Source organism: Gadus macrocephalus, chromosome 23 (genome assembly GCF_031168955.1).
Source record: "Gadus macrocephalus chromosome 23, ASM3116895v1".
Taxonomy (NCBI): Eukaryota; Metazoa; Chordata; class Actinopteri; order Gadiformes; family Gadidae; genus Gadus; species Gadus macrocephalus.
Genome location: NC_082404.1, coordinates 5,328,213 through 5,352,484, shown reverse-complemented (window position 1 = coordinate 5,352,484; position 24,272 = coordinate 5,328,213). Strand labels below are relative to the sequence as shown.

General features: G+C 45.7%; 2 protein-coding genes across 4 annotated transcripts; one reads left to right on the top strand and one right to left on the bottom strand.

The window, feature by feature from the left end:
• Positions 1-3,219: 3,219 nt before the first annotated feature.
• Positions 3,220-14,787, bottom strand: klhl15 (kelch-like family member 15). 3 transcript variants are annotated; one of them, XM_060044836.1, is made up of 11 exons: positions 14,543-14,787; positions 13,940-14,027; positions 13,193-13,310; positions 12,021-12,159; positions 11,713-11,901; positions 11,527-11,556; positions 11,171-11,395; positions 9,576-9,737; positions 9,006-9,215; positions 7,898-8,088; positions 3,220-7,056 (listed from the first exon to the last, which is right to left on the bottom strand). In XM_060044836.1, exons 3-11 carry the CDS (start codon positions 13,210-13,212, stop codon positions 6,192-6,194), a joined length of 2,031 nt encoding a protein of 676 aa, XP_059900819.1. In that variant the 5' UTR covers positions 13,213-13,310; positions 13,940-14,027; positions 14,543-14,787; the 3' UTR covers positions 3,220-6,191. The 3 variants fall into 3 exon arrangements, with proteins under 3 accessions (XP_059900819.1, XP_059900820.1, XP_059900821.1); XM_060044837.1 differs by lacking the exon at positions 11,527-11,556; XM_060044838.1 differs by lacking the exons at positions 11,527-11,556; positions 13,193-13,310.
• A 1,233-nt stretch (positions 14,788-16,020) lies between these two features.
• Positions 16,021-24,148, top strand: eif2s3 (eukaryotic translation initiation factor 2, subunit 3 gamma). The gene is made up of 12 exons (XM_060044947.1): positions 16,021-16,176; positions 17,001-17,064; positions 17,266-17,393; positions 17,780-17,901; positions 18,019-18,113; positions 19,493-19,651; positions 20,029-20,163; positions 20,430-20,524; positions 21,759-21,903; positions 22,306-22,475; positions 22,807-22,979; positions 23,529-24,148. The coding sequence occupies exons 1-12, from the start codon at positions 16,108-16,110 to the stop codon at positions 23,590-23,592; spliced, it is 1,419 nt and encodes a 472-aa protein (XP_059900930.1). The 5' UTR covers positions 16,021-16,107; the 3' UTR covers positions 23,593-24,148.
• Positions 24,149-24,272: the final 124 nt, after the last annotated feature.

Below are 24,272 nucleotides of genomic sequence, written 5' to 3'. Positions count from 1 at the left end.
CGTTAGATTACAAGAAGTCTGCTACGTCTGCTACTTTAGCAGCGCGGTCGTCTCCTATCCGCTGCCCGCCCTAGCTTTGTTCACTCTTGCTGCTACAGAACATAAGGTGTCCCTTTTCTTTTAAAAACCTTTACGACGACCGCTCAGGTTGCCTCGTTTGAAACCCGCAGGCGGAAGTGCCCCTGCTGAGACAGGGTTCACCCCCCCCCCCCCCCCCCCCCCCCTGTGTGCGTTCCATGGCATGGATGAAGCCTCTAGTGTGACGGTCAACTTTAACACACTAGCTCTCCATGGAGGCCACACAACACCCCCCCCCCCCCCCCGGGGGCCTGTAACCTCTAAACGTCAGGTCCAGGTTTGTTCTACAGGCCTGGCTCCTCGGGGCCGACACTTATCTATTATTAGCTCCCAAGGTCGAGCTGGGTGAGTGGCTTGGGTTGCTAGTATCATCACGTGGAAGAGGATAGAAAGCCACTCCAGATGTGGATAAACAGTGCACTATAAATAAAGACAATTATTCAATACAAATTCTATGATTACATTTGTTCTACAAAATAGCCCAATCAGATGAGGACAGTGGGTTGGTTTGACCTCTAGTGGAGGAGAGGTCATGCACAGCGCGGTACGACACGTTCTCTAGGGTTTAAGAACCCTAGAGATGGTTTGGGTGTGTTTTGTAACAGGAGACCAATGACGCCTTGCAACACGGGCAAAACGCACAAAAAAACACACTTGGCTAGCAAACACAATGAGGAAAACTGGTAGCAAATTAAAATTGTATGCGTAATTTGTATCTTTAATTAATAGTAGGTTGTGTAATGGTTATATGGGCTGAAAACAGGGAAGTAGCTTGAAATAATACTCTAATGTTCTACTACTACTACTCATATGACATTAAAGCTTAAAAAGAAAGACATTTTGTAGCTGACAGGATGTACAGTATTCGTGCAGGAAACAGACATTTACCTCCACTTTCCCCCTGGCAGAAAGACTGGTTTTCTGAGAGAGAAAAAGAGAGAGAGAGGGGGAGAGAAAGGTAATGATGAATACAGGAGATGACACACAAACCCCCATTTAGATAAATAATATCCATGTTTATATGATGTAAAAATATATAATACCATGTTTAGGTCATTTGATATAATAATAGTTAATACCCATGTTAAGTCTTTTTGATTTGTCGAAATAATACCCATGTTATGTCTAAGTGATTTGACGATTTTTAATACCTTGTTTAGGTCATATGATATAACGATAAATAAAACTCATGATTAGGTCTTGTGATTATGATATAACATTTAATAATAACAACAGCAGCAGTTTGTTTCAGTATGGCACTTAAGTACAGCATGTCTTCCAACAAGAAGCAACGCATCTGACACATCTTTCACACACACAAACATACACACACCCATATCGTGGGCCCATCAAAACAAATGATCAAAATAATAATTTGATTATTCCACGTCAGGTACATGCCAAGAAGGCTTGCAAGCAGCTCAGTCACCGTGGAATCAGAGGCGAAAGAGATACAAGTACAACCATATAGGGCTGGGCAATAATTCGATTACGATTATTAATCGCGATAAAACTCACGTTGATTACGACGATAAGCATTAGACATAAATGCTAGATATTAAAAATAAATAAAAATAAAGTAAAAAAATTAAAATAAAAATCTAACAGCAGAAATAAACCTCTACAAACATTTGAGATTGTTGCCTCCCTGCCAAAGGAGTTTGATGTGATAGTCACTCACAGATCTTTTAGTTTTAAACACATAATATCTGGTAGCATAATATCTGGTTTTTCAATGTTTTCATTTTGCACTTACGTAAGCAATATGTAGTTCATATTTTATATATTAAAGTTCAGTTCATGTGCCAGGGCCTTTGTTCATCCACTTTTTTACTTTTTATGTATTGGTTGTGCCTCTACAAGATTTAAGATGTTTTCTGAAGCCCTGCCAAAGGAGTTTAATGTGAAAGAAGTCAGAGCTTTTATTTTTATTTACATTATTTTCAATAGGTTACAAGGCAAGCTACCTTATATTGTTCTGTTGGAAGCAGATAAAACACATTTGTGAAGTTAAATGTTTATATTTAAATGAAATTAAATGTTCCCTTATCACAAATATGGTAATAAACAAAAAAGTATGGTTTAACTAATGAACACTCTAGTTTCTTCAGGCTTCAGCAGTTTCAAATCATATATCGTGATAAATAACGATATCGATCAAAATCTAAAAAATAATCGTGATAATATTTTTTGCAATATCGCCCAGCCCTACAACCATACTACTTTAACTGTATAGACTCCACAATATAATGGTTCGTAAGGGCCTGTCACTTTGTGTTCGTGTAATAGTTGTCATGTAGTTTGCCGTGACTGAAGTTGTACCTGGAGCTGGCTGGTGTACGGCTCCACCATTTCTCTCAGGGCTGCAACACCGTGCTCCAGCTGGCTTGGCTCGGGGTCAGTGTATCTGGACTGTGGCTCTGGCGTACTATACAAAGATGGCAACTGCGACGAAAAAGGTAATTAGATACATTTGTATGCAATCAAAATCATAAGGCACAGCAATGATTAGGAGTCTGACACAAGCCCACCTCATCGATCCTGAAAAGTGTCCCTGAGCTTTTACTCTTCCCTTCCCCGGCAGCGAACACAGTCCCGACCATCACCCCCATCAGCCCGGAGCCGGCGAGCGGCAGCGCCATCTGGTGGCGGACGGTGGTGGTTGACATTACAAACGGGCTTTCAGACAGACGTGTGGACTACGCAGTGCAAAGGATTTTCTAGCGGTATAAATGCTTGATCAGAAATATAATTATGCTACAACATAGAACAGTAATTCAGCTCGTTGTTGGCATAATGACTGTCAGAGCTCCTGAATTATGAACCGTGTACTCCTATGTTTAGCTTCACAAAAGGTGTAGCTAATGTTAGCAGTTGGCAAATTTAGCACTATGATTCATTAGCGTGGCTACTTTCAAGGCATCTCTACGATACCCAAATACATTAAGGTTTATTTATTCATTAAAATAAAATGACAGTACCGTTATTATAGTTAAAATGTGAATGAACTTGAACCATTACCAGTCTCGCAGACATTTTGCTTCCCCTGATAAGACTCCACTACGGCAAGCCGCAGAGCCGAGAACAAGCATCTGACGTCATGTAAAGGGCGCAACACTACAAACAACACGTACACAAAACATTTTTCAATACGAACGTTTATTTCTGGAAAGAGTTACAAATCGTTCCAAATAAGTACTACTCAGATTATGATTACGTTAATCTGATCTCAATTAACTTCCATCCTCAAATACAGTCACTGTAACAGGGTATGCTTAATCCTTGTTATCCTATTATGTTTTCTTCTCCTACTTGAGATTTGAGACGGATGAAGGACTTGAGGTCGCCGTGCTTTGAAATAGTGTGCATCAAATAAGGACAGTACTATTGGGTAGTTAAATATCTTCAGTATTAAATAAAAAGGAGCGGTTTGAGGACATGAGTTTGGCATAATCCGTGACTAGGGCATTGACTGTTGCTCTTCAGATAGAAACTACAATAACATATTGGTGACCTGATTCACTCTTTTCCCAGCAGTGACTAGCGGTGATCACGAAGACCATGATGTTCACTGCCAGTTCATCGCCGATTTGGACGTTCATACCTTCACGTTTCTATATTCAATAAATAACAATATTACAGAATGACTTGCGGGCGTCGATGCACTACTGCATCAACGCCTAGAGGTATACCAGACAGCAGAATGGGGGGTTTAGGGTGATGGGATGTGATTTGTGTAACAGTCAGCTATCTTCACAAATGCAGAACACAAAACGTACATCTTCTCTGGTCTTGCCAACGCTAAGCTCGTACATTTCCACTTTGTTCGACTCGCTTTGACAGATAAGAGATGAATACTTGACAGTGATGACAATAAACATTCTCTCTCCGTTTGCATGGTAAGCAAGCATACATCCAACACAAAAGATGAACAAACTGGAAATGCATTTCTCTCTTTGGATGCAAAAGCAGAAGCAAAACATAAACAGAGCGATGCTTGCTGCATAGCTGTTGCCACAGCAACTGGATGCTTCAAAAGCTACAGTACTGAAGAATACTGCGTCAGTGCTCCAACGTTGTAGCCCTTTTCAGCGTAGGCTCATAAAAAAGTTGAACAGAACATGGATGGGAATGATGTGTGATAATGAGAGATGTAAAGAAGGTCCAAAAGGTTTTCAGCTTGTAAATGAAAGATACATGTATCCCAATGTTTTTTCCTGTCTGTTTCCTAGACACCATTCTACAACGCTCCCATTAACACGTTATTGGTACAATATGCTGGTTTTCTCGCATGGGAGGTTGATCCTAACGGGCCTCGTACACGGCTGATATCCCTAGGAGTTCAACGATGACGTCGTTGGACGAGGACGTGAGGACGTTGGCATAGAGCAAGAGTTCCTAAACCATTCTCAAAAGACCATCTTCAGAGTGTCCACGGGACCCCACAGCCAACACAGAAAACCCTGCGCACACCTGAGTGGCGGCTCTTTTCAGAGTTCCCTCAGTGTTCTGTGCGTCGACCCACTGGATTCACAGCCCGATTTGGGGCGGGACCCAATGAGTAAGACCGGCATAGCAGATAAGAAGGGTGAGTGCAACCTGCTCCTATGCAGAGAGGAGCCGTGGACATGGCTGTGATCAGGGCGAGTTAGCACGGGGTGGGGGGGCAGAGAGGTTTCAAGCTCAGATGTTAAAGGGGTATGACACAGTACGTACAACCAGTACCTGACGGGGCACCGGATCACCAGTAAAAGCGGTGGTTACCGGTCGCAGCGCCCAGAGAGACGGTTCAGTGAGAGGTGTCCGGCTACGCCGTGAGCCTGCACGGGTACAACCATAGCAGAACGCTAAGACACTGACACGAAAATATATTAGACATCGACAAATTAAATGTTCCAGGAAAATGAGAACTAGTAGCGTAAAAAGGAACAGTTGGCTGACTTTTTTGTTCTTTCTAAAATGCACAATAGAGGTTTCGCCGTACAAAAAGAAATATTAAATAAATACAAATAAAAATAGAGCGAAAAACTAAGTCCAGAGCTCAAGTGATGTTGACCAAGTATGACCCCTGTGGCACATGACGCAGTAAGATGCAAGTGTGCACATGTGTCTGAGCAGACAGTGGTGTGTCACACACACACACACACACACACACACACACACACACACACACACACACGGGGCACGGGGACACGTTTGGGTCCCCGTGCCGGGGACCCAAACGTATCGGAAGCCATTTTGGGATGCATGTACATAAGCTGCCGTCACCATGGAGACGCCTCAATGCAGCTTCTGAAGCATGTTGCCTAAAGTCACGAGCTGCCTCACGTTTTTGGATATCAACTAGTAGATAATAGAGTGCTGTTGTGTCTAAAGATATCTGAATGACAGCGTCCTGTATGCTTTGTTACCTACAATGTTTGGAGCTATGCATTACAGGCCATTCAAATATTTGGCATTTCGATATATTGAGTAACAGGTAGGACCTTTTGAAATCATAAATAACAGATTATAGTTGTTTTTTGATTCTATGTAATCCTGTACATTCCCCTCTTCTCAAAACGTATGGAGGCCAAAATCCTGACACTTCAACGGAATTTTTCCCAGTTTGACCAAAGAACTGCACCCTGATTTTTACAAATACTATTCCTGCAGTGCCAAGTATAACCTTTTTGGCCTGCAGCTGACCCTTAGAAAACAAACAAAGATCCATGCGCCTTCAACCGTGGCACATTTTAAAAACCATTGAGTCGACTGCCTCGAGTGTGTTTCAGTGCGAGTATTACAATAGGAAAACATGACCAGCAGAAGAACCCAAATACCGAACCCATTGCTTCCCTTGACTGCTCAATCGGACGCCGTTCTCAGCATAGCGTTGCATTTGATCCCTCGCGGTTCTGATTTCACTAAGGAATGAAGAACCTGGTTTCTGGTTTTAACTCATGGTCATCTTTAACACTCATGATACTCTGCAGAGTGTGGACACACGCCTGTGAACACCACAGGTGTATACGCCCGTGCGTCAAAACACACTGAACCTAATCTTACAAGTGGGATAAGCCAGTCCACAAAAAAAATCAGCTTTTCCACCAAAACGTGGGCCGGAGCCGACCTCAGCTGCAGCGCCTCACGTGTTCCAGCACATACTCTGGGAAATGGAGGCTGCACACCTGTAGGCCGTCCAGTTTGCAAGGCATCCTGGGATACTCGTCCTCTTTCCACTTGTTCTCCTCGGGGTCAAAGGTGAGGATGGAGTCGCTGTAGTGGCCGTTGTAACACAGGCCGCCCAGTACCATGATCTGCCGGCCCAGCACCGCCACCCCGTGCCCGCTGCGCCCGATGGGCATGGAGGCCAGGATGGTCCACTCGTCCGTCTCGGGGTCGTACACCTCCGTGGACGGGCAGCCCTGCGACTCGAAGGAGGCCCGCAGGATGACGCACACGCCGCCGAACACGTACAGCTTGCCGTTGTGCGAGATCATCTTGTGGAAGCAGCGGGCGTAGTTCATCTTGGACTTGTTCTCCCAGCAGTTGGCGTGCGCGCCGGGGAGGAGCGGGCTGCGGCCGGAGCGGACGCGGGCCGCCTCCGCCCCGCCCGATCCCCCCCCGCATCCAGACGCACCACTACTAGCACCGCAACTGCTGCTCACCACTGCTCCTCCTCCTCCTCCTCCTCCTCCTCCACTGACACCACTGCCTCCTGCTGCTGCTGCTCCTGCTGCTCCACCTGCCTCCCGGCCGGGGTCGAACACGCACACCTGCTTGGAGGTGGAGGAGGAGGTGATGCCGCCGGTGATGTATAGTTTGCCGTTGAGCACCGTGCCCTCGTGGCCGTACTTGTTGACGGGGTAGGGGTCCACGAACTCCCAGTGGTCCTCCGTGATGTCGTAGCGCTCCGTGGAGTAGAAGGTCTCGTCCCGCGTGCGCCCCGCCACTGCGTAGATGAACTTCCCGATCACGCCCACGGCGAACTCCGACCTGCAGGGCGGACAAAGCATGCGGGCGCCTTGGTTCAGCTCTTCAGAGGGAAGACGAAACACCTGACGAGGAACACGTCACCATGTCTTGTTGTGTGATGTGGGAATTACATTGAAATACAAAGAAAATGTAATTCCGATTCAGGGAGATTGTAACCCATACAATTAAAAAGGTAAAAGCTAAAACACATTGTTGCTTGAAAAGGAAAACGTAAAATATACGATTAATAGATTGATACCGAATATACCTGTAAACATTTATCCGCCTCAAAAAGTCACAAAATGTATAACCAATGTTTCGATTTAGGGTCATCCCATTATCCCTTTCTATAGCATATATTTGGGGTTCTTTCTTTCCATTTATGGACAATATGGAGAGACTGTTGATCTGATCTTAAATACATTGCACTTTCTATTTTAATCATTTCTTTGCATGTTTTCTTTTACTTATCTATTATTTTATTTTATTGTATGACAATGTTTATATGTGAAGCACTTTGAGTCTGCCTTGTGTATGAAAAGTGCTATATAAATAAAGTTGCCTTGCCTTGCCTTCCTACATCCTGTTCACTTCCTACATCCTGTCCCCTTCCTACATCCTGTCCCCTTCCTACATCCTGTCCCCTTCCTACATCCTGTCTCCTTCCTACATCCTGTCCCCTTCCTACATCCTGTCCCCTTCCTACATCCTGTCCCCTTCCTACATCCTGTCCCCTTCCTACATCCTGACCCCTTCCTACATCCTGACCCCTTCCTACATCCTGTCCCCTTCCTACATCCCGTCCCCTTCCTACATCCTGTCCCCTTCCTGCTTCCAGCCGACCTCACCACACGGTACTGACCTGGGCACCGACATGTCGGCCATGCGCAGCCAGGAGTTCTGCCGGGGGTCGTAGCGGTACACCTTGGAGGAGGCGTGGAACTCGCCGTCCGGGCCCAGCTCCTCGCCGCCCAGCAGGAAGGCAAAGTTGTTGACGATGGCCAGGCAGTCGGGGCGCAGCGGCACCTGCGGCCCCTCCAGCTCCCACCACACCTGGGGGTCCGAAAGTACAGACGCCGCAGCTCGGGTTAGTTCACGGACCCGCTGCTACGGCCGGGGGACGAGAGAGGGAGGGACGGTATCACGACGTGCAATAAACGGTTTTTGAGAACTATTACCATATGTATTGGGATGCAAATTATATTAATAATATTATAATAGATATATTAATATTGAGAACATATTCTGTGTGATCTTTTCCCTTGTGTGGTTCAACCTATGGGTAGAACGTGGGGAATTGGGCTCCAAATTCTCTGTCTAGTTTTGTAAATTAATGTTGCTAATTTAGAACATATTTGATGCGCATCAACTATAGGTGAATCAACTATATTGATAACCAACATCAACGTTTCTGGCTTACTCACATATTCGATACAACCTGACGTGAAGTATTGCTGAAGCTTAGCTTCCCATCTTCCATCCGATTTTTTTCAGTGATATTTTAAACCTATTTCTTATTCTGTCTGTGTGCGATCCCCTTGCTCATCACTTGCTCATGACAGCTGGAACTGAGTGTCCGGACTGACTTTACGGCAAGACGGTGACTTTGAATGGCATGGCCGTGCGTGCACTGCCAGCACACTGTTAACAGCGCATCACGGCGACTATACAACCTGCTTTGAGCACTTGGTATTCCTGTTTTGCATAAAAAGCTCCAGTAACAGAAAGATTGTAAAGATTGAATGAAAACCTGCAAAAAAAAAAACCTGAATACAAAAACATTCCCCTTTGTAGTAAAGCCTCTTAATCAATAGAGTCAGCTTCAGACATTGTACACCGAGGGCTTCATCCATAAAGCTTGATTGACCGGCCCCCCTCCCGGCCCCCCTCCCGGCCCCCCTCCCGGCCCCCCTCCCGGACCCCCTCCCGGCCCCCCTCCCGGACCCCCTAGAGCCCAAGGTTCCAGACACCTTGGGTCGGTGCAGCAGCAGGATCTTGCTGTTGACCATGCTGTGTCCGATCATGCCGCGGAACACGGCGGTCTGCGGGCGCGCCGAGCGGATGCGGTTGGCGCGCGTGTCCACCAGAGGCTGCTGGTTGATGTCGTGGAAGTAGCTGATGGCCTGGTCCACCTCCTGCCTCAGCTGCCGGGAGTACCGGTAGAACTCAGACGTCTTCACCTGTCGGGGGTGGAGGCGTTTAGCTGAAGGTTTTGCATCAGGCAAAACACGGCAACACGTAAGCCAAGTGGGCTTACGTCTTAAAAAACAAACAAGTCTGCAGTCTACTGTTGAGCCAGCAAACAACATCCAAAAATCTCACTGTTAAATGTTAGCTTGTGGAGATAGATACCTAGCCTGGGAAGAGCTAACATCTAGCAACACAGCATGGATGCCTTCTTCCCACATGTACTTTGTAATCATGAATAAGTACAGGATGCAGGCAGGCAAAGGGAGGACAGCTTTTCATCTGGGAGTTCACCTCCTTAGCCTACAGGCTGTCGGGGAGTAGAGGGGCCGGGGGGCAGGAGGGGGTCTCACCTTCTCCAAGATGTTGGCGGGGGTCATGAGGCAGAAGCGGATAGACTGGATGATGGTGTCCGTGTGTCTCCAGCGGCGCCGGTCGTGACGGAGCCACGACTGGACCGCCTCGTACAGCTCGATCTCGGGGAAGCGACTCAGGGCGTCGCTCTCCAGGTACGCCTGGTTGAGGAGCGGGGGGGGGGGTGGTTCATTAACATGAGGAGAGATTTAACTGTGAAGGTGGTTTGAAGTGGGGAACCTGTATGCCTCTATTCATTTTGAACTAGTACACATTAGAACAAAAACGTTCCCCTTGGTTCATAACTGCATCAATTCATCATCAGATCATTTGAGTAGTAGAACAGTCATCACTGACTCAATGTGTATTTCTGCTTCTCTCCCAACACGCCCGAAATTCCACAGTAACCAATTAAAAACTGTAGCAGTCTACAGAGATAAAGTCTGTCCAACAACAAGTGTGTGAACCACAGTGTTGGCTTTCACTGGACTCAAGGTCCTTGAGTTCCCGTGTCCTTGGACACGCTGCGCTGCTGTGAGTTTCAACATTTAAACTGTTTCCATGTGACCGATGTAGCGGCTACAGAGTGGATAAGGAGACCAAATGGCGGACAGGTCCGGAATAAAGTAGGAATGACCTTCTTTGAGCCTGTCTGAGAATGGCACAGATGGGGAGCTTGGAGCTGATCTTTGACCCGAAGATAATGCCTTACTTACATCACACTGCAAGTATTGTCTTGCAACCATCACATCTTAAAAAGGGACTTCATGTAGGATTTAACATGCATGCACATGAATCACTTTAAATTGCCAATATATGAACAGGTTGTAAAATATGAAAGTTGAAGCAGGAAGGTTATATAAATAAAGCTAAGCTGTCCGTTTTGTACTATTGTGTGGTTAGCTGCCTGGAAATTGACCCGTCAAAAAGCAAGAGACCGGCTCCGATCCCAACCCCTTGAGGTAGTCCCCCCACATGGAGCGCATGGTGCTGCGCACCTTCGGCCAAAGGAGTCGCGAGAAGGAATTTATTAATTCTTACACAGAGTACCTTTAAAAGGACAGCTACTTCAGGAGCAACAGTTTCCTGATTGGTTTAATTTAGTGCCAGGGGAACTGACCTGGAGGGGACCTGGAGGCGACCTGGAGGGGCCCTGACCTGGAGGGACCCTGACCTGGAGGGGCCCTGAGCTGGACCTGACCTGGAGGGGGCCTGACCTGGAGGGGCCCTGACCTGGAGGGGCGCTGACCTGGAGGGACCCTGACCTGGAGGGACCCTGACCTGGAGGGGCCCTGAGCTGGAGGGACCCTGACCTGGAGGGACCCTGACCTGGAGGGACCCTGAGCTGGACCTGACCTGGAGGGGCCCTGACCTGGAGGGACCCTGACCTGGAGGAGCGCTGACCTGGAGGGGCCCTGAGCTGGACCTGACCTGGAGGGGCCCTGACCTGGAGGGGCCCTGAGCTGGACCTGACCTGGAGGGGCCCTGACCTGGAGGGACCCTGACCTGGAGGGACCCTGACCTGGAGGGACCCTGAGCTGGACCTGACCTGGAGGGGCCCTGACCTGGAGGGGACAACGTTCCCCACACTGACCTGTAGTCTCTCCAGGCTGAGGTAGGACAGGAAGTCCGGCCGGCTCATGAGCGGGACAAAGTTGTGGAGGAGGAAGTTGTCGAGCTGCTCCTGGACGCCCTCCACGCCCACGCTGAAGTCCTCCAGGAGACGCATGACCTCGGCGCAGTTCTCCAGGCAGATCTTGGCCAGCAGGAAGGAGCAGCAGAACTCCACCGCCTCCGTCAGCTGCACGTACATGGCCGCCTGGGCAGGAAGCAGGAAGTAGGAAGCAGGAAGTAGGACAGGATTGAGGAAGTGGACCAGGATATTGCGTGGCTTATCCTCGAACCATAATATTGTCTATGAAATAAAATCAAAGAACCACAAATATATACCATAGAAGCTGTTTCCATGTTGAACCAATTCTGAAAAGAAAGTTACCATTTTTTTTTCTACCATGACTTATGCAAGCTGATGATGAATGGATTGATTGATGATTTATCGATGAATGGATTAATGGACAGCTGTACATACACGTGGTTGTCATTGTCGCCAGCAGGTGTGCATGTGTGCCACGCTACCTGCAGGATCTCTTGGACCGTGGGCATGCTGAGCTCCAGCGAGCCGTAGTACATGAAGCGCAGGACGTGCCCGAACCCGGCCGCCGTCAGCCCCTTCATGTGGATCTTGTCCTGGTCCCGCTCCCTCATGTCCGCCGTGAACATGACCCGGAAGTAGTCGCTCTGGGTCGCAAGCAGAGCCTTGTGGGCCTGGAGGGACAACAGATCACATCGTCACAGTCAACCCCACTACAATGGCTTCCTGTTGTCCCCATGTGGATTAGCGCGCGGGTGTGTCCGTTCATGAATACATAAAAAGAGACACAGACCTGGAAGTGGTGCTCCTCTATCAGCAGTGTGACGTCCAGCAGGAGCCGTTCCTCGTACAGCGCCCGGAACCCAGACGACACACTCCCATCATGCACCTGGGACAGGTACACCTCCACATCCCCCCCGGACATAGCACACCTGCCACAAAATCAGAGTCCAACCAGGAGCAACAGCTAATAAGACGGGGGCCAGAGAACTCTGAAGCAGGATCCCCTCTCTCAGGTCCCCGACTGCTTACACAGCGCCATCTATTTTAAAACACATTATTGCAATGGCCGTAACTGACTGTACTATGTTAGTGCCAGGTGGTTTCGCTTGGCATCTTCTGTAGCAGAGCTTGTGAGACATGTCACCTAGCAAACCAACAGTTCCCATCTAGCAACACGTTGAGCCAAACCCAGGTTGTCCCATGGGTTTGGCTATAATACAGGGTTACCCTTTAATGGCATGCTACTGCCACAGTATTAAACAATGGTTTTGATTGAAGCCACGGTTCACTTTGGGATACTTTAAGTAGGGAGGCCGGAAAACCCCAGTTTAAGATTGCACGGTGATGACACCACGCACAGAACCGGCAGTTGGGAGGCAAAGAGTGTTTTTATCTGGGCTGCTGAAACCCTATCCCTCCAAGCACTGGACTTGGGCCGCCGGGAAGGGCATTCGGTGGGGACATTCAGCATTTTCTACCCAGCGATTCAGACTAAACAAGCAGCGTTCCCCTTTAGCTTTCAAGCGTGTATGCGGCTACTCTCGGCACAATGGAGGAGCTTATCCCTCACTGGGGCCACAAACACATCAGCCTGTTTCTGAGCCCAAACAAAGCAAGCCAGGCATGACCTTGTCCGGCTAGCAGGATCATCACTAAAACATAATAATAATAATAATAATAATAATAATAATAATAATAATAATGTGTACTCGAGGTAACAACAATAGTTATTGATAAAAATTCGACACACAGAAATACCTATTCTATAAATAACAGAAGGGCTGATTGGCACGCAATACAATGTTGTTACATGTTCTATAATTACCTGCACACCTGTACAGAGAATGACTCATAAAAACATGTTTGACAGATTTTTTCCCCATTTGGTACCCAAACACTATAATTACATTGTAGAATTAGCACATGAACACACACGCACTGACGCACACAATGCACACTCACCTCTGATTGGCCACGGGCATGTCAGAGGGGGTTGTTCGAACCAATCAGAGGACAGTGCCCCTTGTATCCAGTAGATTCTAACAAGTCCCTTTTCTGAGCGTCAATTACCTGAACAGAGCTGAAACAACCATGTCATTAAAGCTTGATCAACAGCTAGTTAGCAAGAAAACAACAAAAAAGTGTTCAATGTTTCAAACAGATCAACGATAGGCTCAAAATGACCATAAACATGCATGCTAACAGTTACAGAGGACATGCATAATATATATGAAGTTTCAAAACAATGCTTAAACATAGTGGCATGGAACTGTACATAACATATCCATCGGTCTACATGTCATAGTACAAAATTAAGCATACAATACCCGAAAGGCTTATTTCAAACACAGTTAACTTATTATAGTATTGTATTGTCAAGTTCATTTGAAACCTAACACATTGAGTCACACATTAGTGTTTCAAAGTTTATTTAAAAGACAAATAATACACATACCAAATCAAATATATAATAAAATGTGAATTCTTCAGAAAACTGATTTAAATTCATAATTTAGTGCAATTCCTTATTTTGCCAATGAGCTATCAAGAGAATGAACTGACGGAAAATAAATCTGCCAGAATGTGCCATAGCCGACAAATTGATGTAGACCAATTTCCATTCAAATGTGATAACAATGCACTGTCAAACTTAAGAAAAATTGTTAAAAGAAGGGGGGAAGGGGGAATAGTGTCCTGTGTGAAGCATACCTTTTAGGGCCAGGTGGAAATATCACAGGCTTGACTGGAAGCGCGCTTTGGGGACGCTCACATCTCCTGTGTTTGTGTTTCCCTTGCTCTGCTCAAAGGAGGACATCGTTAAGAAACCGCAGGTGAGAAGGTGTGCACACTGTATACAGTCAGGGTAGGCCAACCAAACACCGGCTACCTGGTCTTGTTTACAAATGCAAATCGAGCGGACACGCGTGTCAGATATCTGGCGTTACTCAGTCCCCCTTCACTCTCGCAAATCACAGTTGTGAAACAACCCCGTCAGAATTAGTATCATAGATCAAGACCTATCACATGTCTGCTAGAAAGAAAACCACACTGTCAGCCGAGGACAAAGGCTGGTATCATTACTATGGGTTGGAAAATGCATGCGACTACAACGGCTGGGGCTATAAGGGGATCTACATCAATCCCAGCCAGACAGTGGTGTTTAACATGACTGTTGTATATTAACGGAGCCACCTGGAGGGCTATAGCTTCCGATCCACGTCCAACTGATCCTAGTGGGACTAACGCGGAGGGGAGTCGTGACAACAGAGATGTTTGTGAGCTGTCAGCTCGCTCCTCAGCCCCCCGTCTTACCTCGGCGCAGCGATGCTCCCCAACCCCTCTTCGGCCAGGCGGCTCCTGCAGACATGAGTTGCGGGTTGAATTCCCGAATCAGGAAAACGGACGGCTGAAGTGCATCGCCAGTTCTTCCATCGGCTTATCTCCGAGGCCTACAATCGGCTCTAAATTAAAGGGGTAGCAAACATCACCAGTCAGTAGTTTGTCTGGACGCCATTTTCTGCACTGGCGTCATTTCCCTTCCGGACGGAACTGAAGGGCGTTGTGCAGTGCAGCACGTGAACCCACCTGTCCATCAAAATCAAGAGATGCCCTGCTAATTAAATAATTATTTAGATTAAATAATTTCCTTTGCGACTGGACGTGTTGTTTCCGACAACCCTTTCATGAATTCATAAGAAATAATCAGACATTTACACCTGTCGTCACATGCTGAAAGGTTGAAACCTCCATCCTGAACTGAAGACCTGAGAGCAGACCCAACAGGTTAATAATGGGAATAGATTCCAGTGATTAACTAGTTTCGTCTGACAAATTACCTGCATGATCATTTGCTTAATTTCATGACCTCAGTACATATTACCTTTACGTAGAATGGATCGTTATTCCCTACTGTAGTCAACCTGTCTAGTCCAGTTTCATGATGTACTGACATTATTTATGTATTCATTCATTTATTTACATCATTACATACTATTATCATTATTATTACTGCATATGAAAGGCGTACTATATTCATTTCTTATTAAGGAGGTAAAAACAGGATATGTGTGTTACATGTTGAATAAACATATTAAATGGATAGCCTACCATATTTATTTTTATTGTACTGAATTATGTTTTCTCATTAATAGGCGTATTTTCCAGCAAAAGAACACTATTGTTGAAAAACTTAATAAATGGAGAACAGCGTTTTATATTTTAGTAATGGAAAATAGGAAAAATAAGTTTACTGTTTTTGAGTAGGCCTAACTCACGACCCATAACATTCACTGTAACCACAGTATGCCTTAATTCTAACCTTTTACTCAATGAATTATTGTTGGGGTTTTTGTTTTTGCTATTTTGATCTACATTTAAATAAGCACAGCATCTTAATTTTGCATTGCACCAAGCATCAAGTGCCTAAATTGAACAGTTGTCTTTATTGAACTACAGAATGCCTTAGGACTACAAATATAGACGTCATTATCACACGACGGACCAACATGTAGCGGAGAAGTTTGAGTTAAAAGACTTTCAATTAAATATCTAAGACACAGAACGTGTAAATATGTATAAATAGTGATGCACACATTCAGACGGGAGTGAAAGAAAAGCTATTAGTATCGATGTCATAATGATATACATTTAAAACGTTGCATCATCCATTGTAAAAGGACCCCGGTTCTTTCAGTTGCTCCGATTATGAATGAGAAGCCTTCGTGTTTTTCATAAGACAACGAAAAAGCATTTCAAAACACCGCTTTGTTAACACACAACTGAAAATCTATGACTCTCCAAAAATGTAGCTCATTAAAAAAATATATACTAAGTAAATCAGGCAGTCGCCGGACCACTCAATTTCTTTCTCGTTCAAGATGGCGGGTGACGAGTCGGGTACAACGCTGGGACAGCCTCATCTTTTCAAGCAAGATTTAAATTCCTTGGTACGTGTTTATTCTTCACGTTTCATTTGTGTGTATTGTTGTTCTTACGTTTCACACCACAAATAACTAGAATGAGGCACTTCTGAAGGTTTACAGCGCCATGTCGCCCGCAGGGAACGGTACCAAGGCCCCATTCTGTGCTAGCCTGTTCCGCTTCCACACGCTGTCGGCGTGAGTGGGCCATACCCATAGTCACTATATTCACTTTGTCTTTAAATATATCGCCGAACTATCTGCGTCCAAATAAATGAATATTTTTTTAGACGTAGGCTGCGGCTACGTTGGCCAGGGTTGCTCTTATTATACCTGTGGTTATGGTTTATGGTTTTGTTCACCGGCAGACCTGGTGTTTCCAGCTCGTAGCACACTTTTTATTCGGACATCCTTTTTTTTTAAACAAAGAAAATGCAATTTAGTCACATCTTAAAGGAATTCGACGTCAAGTGTTCTCGATCCAATATTGTCAGTCTTGAGAGGGACCATGTTTCTAATTGTAGCTTCTGTCATTCAGTAATTATTGCCAATAGGCTTAATACCGGAGCTGAATCCGATTAATTTTGAATTACTATCAGGTCACAATTGCTAGATGGGTAGCTTTCTTGGTATTCGGAACGTTGTCTGAACAGCATTGGACGATAACAATTAAAAACTTGCTTATTTTCTTCGAATTAAAGCTGCATTGCTACCATACTTGTATGGGATGAGACAGTCCCACTTGTACAGGATTTCATCTCATATCTTACGGTATCTTTGGGCCATAGATTGAACTCCTGTGCTTTAGTTCTCCCTGCTTCTTGTAACAGATGTCTGTCTTTTCGCATTAGGAAGTGTCAAAACTGACTCCCCTCTCGAGAGAGATCATCAGCAGACAGGCAACCATCAACATTGGTAAGGAATTGCATTTATAGCCCCACCTTCTTCTCCACTATGGGTTTATACAGGACAACATGCTTCGAGTAGCATTGAAAATGTTGCAGCAATCACTGAGCTTGTGTACCGTTATTTCTTTGATTTACAATTGTTTGCATTGAAAAGCAAGCGCAGTATTTCCTGCCCTTCTCTGATTGGCTTTGCCCTGCCCTTCTCCAGGAACCATTGGGCATGTGGCCCACGGCAAGTCCACAGTGGTCAAGGCCATCTCTGGTGTCCACACTGTCCGCTTCAAGAACGAGTTGGAAAGGAACATCACCATCAAGCTAGGATATGCCAACGCCAAGGTAGGCTGGTCTCTGGTTGAACCCCATAAGTTATATTTGGGTGTGCTTTGACTTATGATCACACGATTTTTCTATCCAGAGCAGGCAAAATACAAACATCAAATGTTAATTTGGTATGTCATCTGTATTCTATTCTGTAGTCTACCCGTGTTCATGGCTACCTTTTTGTACAATGTTGTCATTACTATTGAGGTATTAGCTCTAAAGAAACCTTGTGATATTTTTCACTGCAAACCTCTTGCCCAGCCTGTCTTCCATCCCGTGTGATGCGGTCATCCTTTCCTTTTATTCATCCATGTAACCATCTGTTCTCCTCTCTTTATTAATACCCCATGGCTCCTCTCCCCCTCCCCGTGTCACTGACCTCCCATGTTTGTTGTCACCAGGTGTACAAGCTGGATGACCCCAGCTGTCCCCGGCCTGAATGCTACCGATCCTGCGGCAGCAGCACTCCCGATGAGTTCCCCACAGACATCCCTAACACCAAGGGCAACTTCAAGCTTGTCAGGTAAGACACTAGGAGACATTTTTACTGTTTCACTGTCTGTTTTCAATGTTTTTTTTTGTTATTGAGCTTCACCTAATGCTATTCTTCTGTCAATCTCTCTCTTCCGCGTTCCCCCAGACATGTGTCATTTGTAGACTGTCCCGGTCACGACATCTTGATGGCCACCATGTTGAACGGTGCTGCTGTCATGGACGCAGCCCTTCTCTTAATTGGTGAGTCTTCCTTGTTTTAACTATTTAATAGTTGGTACCAGTTACAGTAAGGATTAGATCTCTGCTTGAAAATATCTAGCCAATCTCACAATGCCACGAAACAATGACGGGAATTGATTTACATAAAAGGTAGGGCTGTGCGATTAATCAAATTTCCATTTTAGCGTCAAACGATCACAGCTGTCAAGCAATACAAATATTAATCGCGATTAATGTCATAGTTGACTCACGATTAATCACACTTTCTTTTTCCCTATTCTAAATATCCCTTGATTTTGTGCTGCTAGCCTTTTAGTGAGATCAGAGAGTGTTGAGAAGGACAGTAAGAAGAGAGACCCGCAGTGGTCAATGAGGCCCATTAGACAGACGGGAGAGTCTGGAGAATTCCCGGTGGGCCGTTAACGTTTCGGGGCTGTCGGGCTGATTACTGTGGGATAACAATATTGCGTTTTATATAAGTTCCTTGCGGCGCCGTCCGGCAGCCTGAGCTGTGCGCCCGCAACCTCTCACTCTCCCACTCCACACAACAGACGCAACACTCAAAAACTGTCAACGTCGCTACCAAGTTGATTTTGTCTAGAGGGGAGTAACTGAGCGGCTCCTCCCGAAGTGGTACATCCGGGGTGGGCCTTGAACTGCGATTGGTCAGAAAGATGTAACAGCATTGAACTCTCGTGCAGGCTCAAACAGAGTGACACACAAACACACACACACTTTTAAGGATTTTTTCCATCCGCTCTGTATCCTTGCTTGCACCAACAAGATTATGCAGCGTGCTTGTTGTTTTGTTTCCGGTGTAGCTAGATCCGGTATGGTGAAAAAACTACAACGTTTGCCAAGCCAAAAGAGCGTTAATCGCGCGCTAAAAAAATTAACCCTGTTAAAATTGGTTTGCGTTAATGCCGTGAATAACGCGTTAAACTGACCGCATTAAAGATTATCATAGCCGAGTTTTCGATTTGAACAACTGGATACATGTCTCATTATTTTAGATTTGAACATTTTCTTTTGGACCATTTTGTGTATTTTTTAAGGCGAACGTTCAAAGTTCTCAGTTACAAAGTGTTTTTGAGAGAGACATGCTGAATAAATACATCATGTTTTCAAACTCAAAAAATAATCGTTTGAATAATCGTGATTTCAATATTGACCAAAATAATCGTGATTATGATTTTTTTCCACAATCGAGCAGCCCTAATAAAAGGTCACCATGGCTGCCTTTGTGAATGTCGCCACACATTGAATATTCAAGTGATTACTCAACCCTGAAGAATGCATTATTCCCATCCCTAACTAGAACCCACCTGTCTAGTAAGCGACCCTGATTACCTCCACTCTGTCTAATGGGCCTCATTGTCCTGCCCTTGTCGTCACTGCAGCGGGCAACGAGTCCTGCCCCCAGCCCCAGACCTCGGAGCATCTCGCTGCCATCGAGATCATGAAGCTGAAGCACATCCTGATCCTGCAGAACAAGATCGACCTGGTGAAGGAGAGCCAGGCCAAGGAGCAGTACGAGCAGATTCTGGCCTTTGTTCAGGGTGAGTGGCACTATCCCACACTGGGCTCTGACCACAACACCTGAAGCCTCGTGGTTCGTCTTTCAGAAGACGGGGAGCAATTTAATTTTTGGGTCGTCTTTTGTGGTCATGTTCAACGCAGATGCAGTGAAATGTTTGAAATAGATCTCCACATTTGGGAAATGCAGAAAAAATGACTTATTGGGGCATTATTATAATGGCAAAATTGGAGACTTAGATATACTTTTGACACTGATTATTGTTGGTGGATAATTTAAACATTAAGTCCAAACCAGAAGGTAGATTAAAGGCCTGTAAAAGTTCTGTGTTCAAACCAGTCCGGCCGACTGGCCTCTAGTGTCCTGAGCGCTGAGCTGTGCTGCTGTCCCTCCCTGCAGGCACGGTGGCCGAGGGAGCGCCCATCATCCCCATCTCGGCCCAGCTCAAGTACAACATCGAGGTGGTGTGCGAGTACATCGTCAAGAAGATCCCCGTTCCCATCCGAGACTTCACCTCCGAGCCCAGGCTCATCGGTAAGACCGCCTCAAGAGCCGATGCACATGTGCAACACGTGTTCACACTGCTACCAAACCAAATGGTCTTCTCACCATTTAATTTGAACCTAATATATTTGATCATTTTAGGGAATATCAATAATTGATGCTATAAAACATTCTTCTGTATTTTCTTTTTGTGACGATTCAATACCATTCAAAGTCGATTATATTTTAATATAGCCCAGCCCTTTTTCTTTGTCTCTTGAATGTTATTTTTTTTGACCCCTCGTCTGTTTCCTCAGTGATCCGATCGTTTGACGTGAACAAGCCCGGCTGTGAGGTGGACGACCTGAAGGGAGGCGTGGCTGGAGGCAGTATCCTCAAGGGGGTGCTCAAGGTAGGGCTCCCTCTGAACACTCAGTCTTGCATAGCTCTATCTATATATATATCAGGGGTTTTTCTAGAAAAAATTCACAAGGGGGAAATTTTTTGAAAATTTGAGGTAGAAATGGATCATTCTGAGGCTTGTGAAGGACCAGTATGTTGACTCGTATAGTAAGGCCAAATTACTCAAAATGGCTAAGTTACCATAGATGCAGAACATTACATACAGTAATGTATATATAAAAAAAAAAACATGTACTTCGGGAACCTGCTGGAAGAACACTTTCTTTATTATTTAAATTATTATTTTTCTATTCCTCAGCCCCCCCCAACGCTCCACTGCTTGGTCAAAGTTGAATTGGCTTATGTCTGGTCCCTCGATCCGCACCATCAGCAGGTGGTTGAGGTTCTTAGCTGTTAGTGTAGACCGCAGCCTGGTCTTGACTCGTTTCAAGGCAGAGAATGCCCGCCTACACTGTAAACTGATTGGTTGACTTACCGATCCAGGCCAATCAGGAGGCGCCTGAGGCTCACGTGCACACTGCCTCATGCACAGTTTCTAGATCCCTCTCTGTTGTGCTGCGCGCTCGCTACACAGATGCGAACGCGGTTAGGAGCACGTCTGTCTCCTGTGCGCGGTCTTGCTCGCTCGCTCTCCATTCCGGGAGATTTTAAGTAATTTAAAATTTTCGACAAGGAGGCGCTGGGTTGAAACAAGGAGGCGCAGCGCCCCTCTTTCCCGGTTTAGATTAACCCCTGATATATATATCTGTCTGTTCATCAATAGGTTTATAGCAGAGTTAGAAAGCTCAGTGCATTTTGCCCGAAGAAAATAAATGATTACCCACAAAATTAGGATATGGGGGGGGGGCTTTTAGCATAATATAGTTTACTCTATTATTTGATTATTTATCTGTATTATATAAAGTGGGTCGGATTTATTTTATTGCCTCTGAAGAATGAAGTCAGTCATACAGCATAGTAAATATGGTGTTGACCTACATATTATTAAAATAGCCCCTGAAATGTGCGAGGGTTAGAAAAAGATGGGTTGTGGTTAGGTTTTCGAAAATAACCTTTTTGAAAAAATAATTTCCTACCCTGGTTTGTAGCTACCACTATGTGGATATGTAGGCCACACATGACTACTACGATGTTACTTGCACTGGTAGCTTCAGTAGCCCTTCCAGGCGTATGGCTAAGCGCGCTCTGTAACCTGAACCCCTGCTGGGTCCCTCCGAGGGCAGGTGGGCCAGGAGCTGGAGGTGCGTCCAGGCATCGTGTCCAAAGACCACGAGGGCAAGCTGATGTGCAAGCCCATCTTCTCCAAGATCGTGTCGCTGTTCGCTGAGCACAACGACCTGCAGTACGCTGCCCCCGGAGGCCTTATCGGTAACACTCTTTAAATCATAATGCCACCGTTGTATGGATCGTCAAGACTCCACAGTGGAGGTAAAAAGGTCCCTACCTAAAGATTGTTTACAAATAGGGATGTTTATTAGCGCTTTCTTTTGACAGCGATATGATTCATTATTGATGGGATTTAACATTTTCAGAAAATATAATCCTGATATGACATCTGTGCAGAACTAGAGTACTTTATTGGTCTACAACATTTATTCATGTTACCAGTATAAATGTTTTGTCTCAGGTATTGCCCTTAGACATAATTGACCACAACACAAATACCGATGTGAATTCAAATGGATTGTCAATAAATCATAAGACTCGGTCCACAAAGTGTGGCCAATTGAGACGCCGGACCCCTAACCTGGAACCCCATGAACCTCTCAGGTGTCGGCACAAAGATCGACCCCACGCTCTGCCGAGCTGACCGTATGGTGGGTCAGGTGCTGGGCGCGGTCGGCGCCCTGCCAGAGATCTTCACCGAGCTCGAGATCTCCTACTTCCTGCTGAGGAGGCTGCTGGGAGTCCGCACGGAGGGAGACAAGAAGGCTGCTAAGGTAGGCTGTCAGGAGAAATGCATCTTGGGAAATGTAGTCGACTGATGTCGATTGGTAAGAAGGTTGGTAGGATGGTCTTGTGTCCTATTTGACCAATGTCCATGTAAGGGCCTCCTGTCTTGTCTAACTGTTCTGATCGATTATCATAGTTTTGATCTCAATTTTGAAATCTGCTTAGAATATGCCACAAAAAACTGAGCATCATTTCTACTATCTGAACTCTTAATTGTGTGTGATAAAACTCGAAAGGTTAGTTAAGATGGCAATCAGCATGCATACAATGTTTAAAAAAAATAATAATCTATGCCAACATACTGTCTCCCGCCCATAGGTCCAGAAGCTGTCCAAAAACGAGGTTCTGATGGTGAACATCGGGTCCCTGTCCACCGGAGGGCGTGTCAGCGCCGTGAAGGCTGACCTGGCCAAGATCGTCCTGACCAACCCGGTCTGCACAGAGGTCGGGGAGAAGATCGCCCTCAGTCGTCGTGTCGAGAAACATTGGCGGTGAGTTGAAAGGCTTTTCCTAAATGAGCTCTGCTGGTCAGGATGTCTCTGTGGGTGAGGTACCTGACCAGATCAGGCAGGTTTACATCCATCTCATCTCTGAGCAGTCCTGTGTTGTAACAGAACTTCTAGGGGGAGACGGTAAGAGCCTGGGCTCGGGAACTCAAACAGCAAGGGGCGTGGTCACACCTTCGGTCCTGCTTCGTTAGATCTAGGGTGTTTCTATAGTGGTCAGTCTAAAAGGTGTTTATTTTAAACCATTTGAGGACACTATTTTAAACATTTACAGGAACTTAAGTTTACTTAAAAGGACTGCTGGACACTAGCCTAACATTGTCCAATTTGAAAATTCATGTTAGTCTGGAAGCTTTTGCAGAATCCAATGGGGACATATTAGGGGCAGTCATCTTGGTTGTTGACGGACGAGCCTCAAGGGCGCTCCCATTGTGCACTCGTATTGAACCGCCCAAAATCAGATGGTTTGCTATGCTATTCATTCAAACATCAGTCATTGGTTTGTCTAATTATATTTGCTTTATTTTGCTACAGTTTGATTGGCTGGGGCCAGATCAGGAGGGGCGTGACCATCACGCCCACAGTGGACGATGACTGAGAAAGGACTGGAGCCAAACCAGGATGTTTTTACTTGACCACGGTGAAGCTCCTAGGGCTGGACAACACGACCATCACACTCTTTATTATTTTACACAGGAGGAGGACGGGAAGCCGCAAGGGACAGATCTCAATAGTTTAAGGTTGCCATGTCGGTCTGCATCCCCTGAGCAGGACAGGTGGGGGCGGAGCCAACAGAGCGCCCTGCGCTCACCTGCCCTGCGACGTTAGACCAGAGGGGGGTGAAGGCGAAGAAGGCCTTTTTTTATTTTTAATTACAGTACAAAACTATTAGATCAAGGATTATGTGGGGCGTGAATCCGGGAAAATTCCTGTTAAACTAATGCAGAGCATCCAGACTCCCAGGCCCGTCCGATATGATGATCTGAGTCCTATTTCGCCGTAGATGTTTGCCTAAATTATAGGGTGCTGTCGAGCCTCACCATTCCAATAAAACATGCATCTGGTTTCCATATGCAACTGAGCGGGGGACGGCGCAAGGAGGATGTGCTGTCCTTTGTTCTCATTTGAATCTAATAAAATACATTTTGAGGAAACGTTTGTCTTGATTGAGTTTCTTTGTTTGGCTTGTTAGGTGAAGTATGTCAATGTGTACATGATCTTGAACCAATCACATGGACTCAGCAGTATTATTCCTTCTGTCGTGGTACTGTTGCTAGA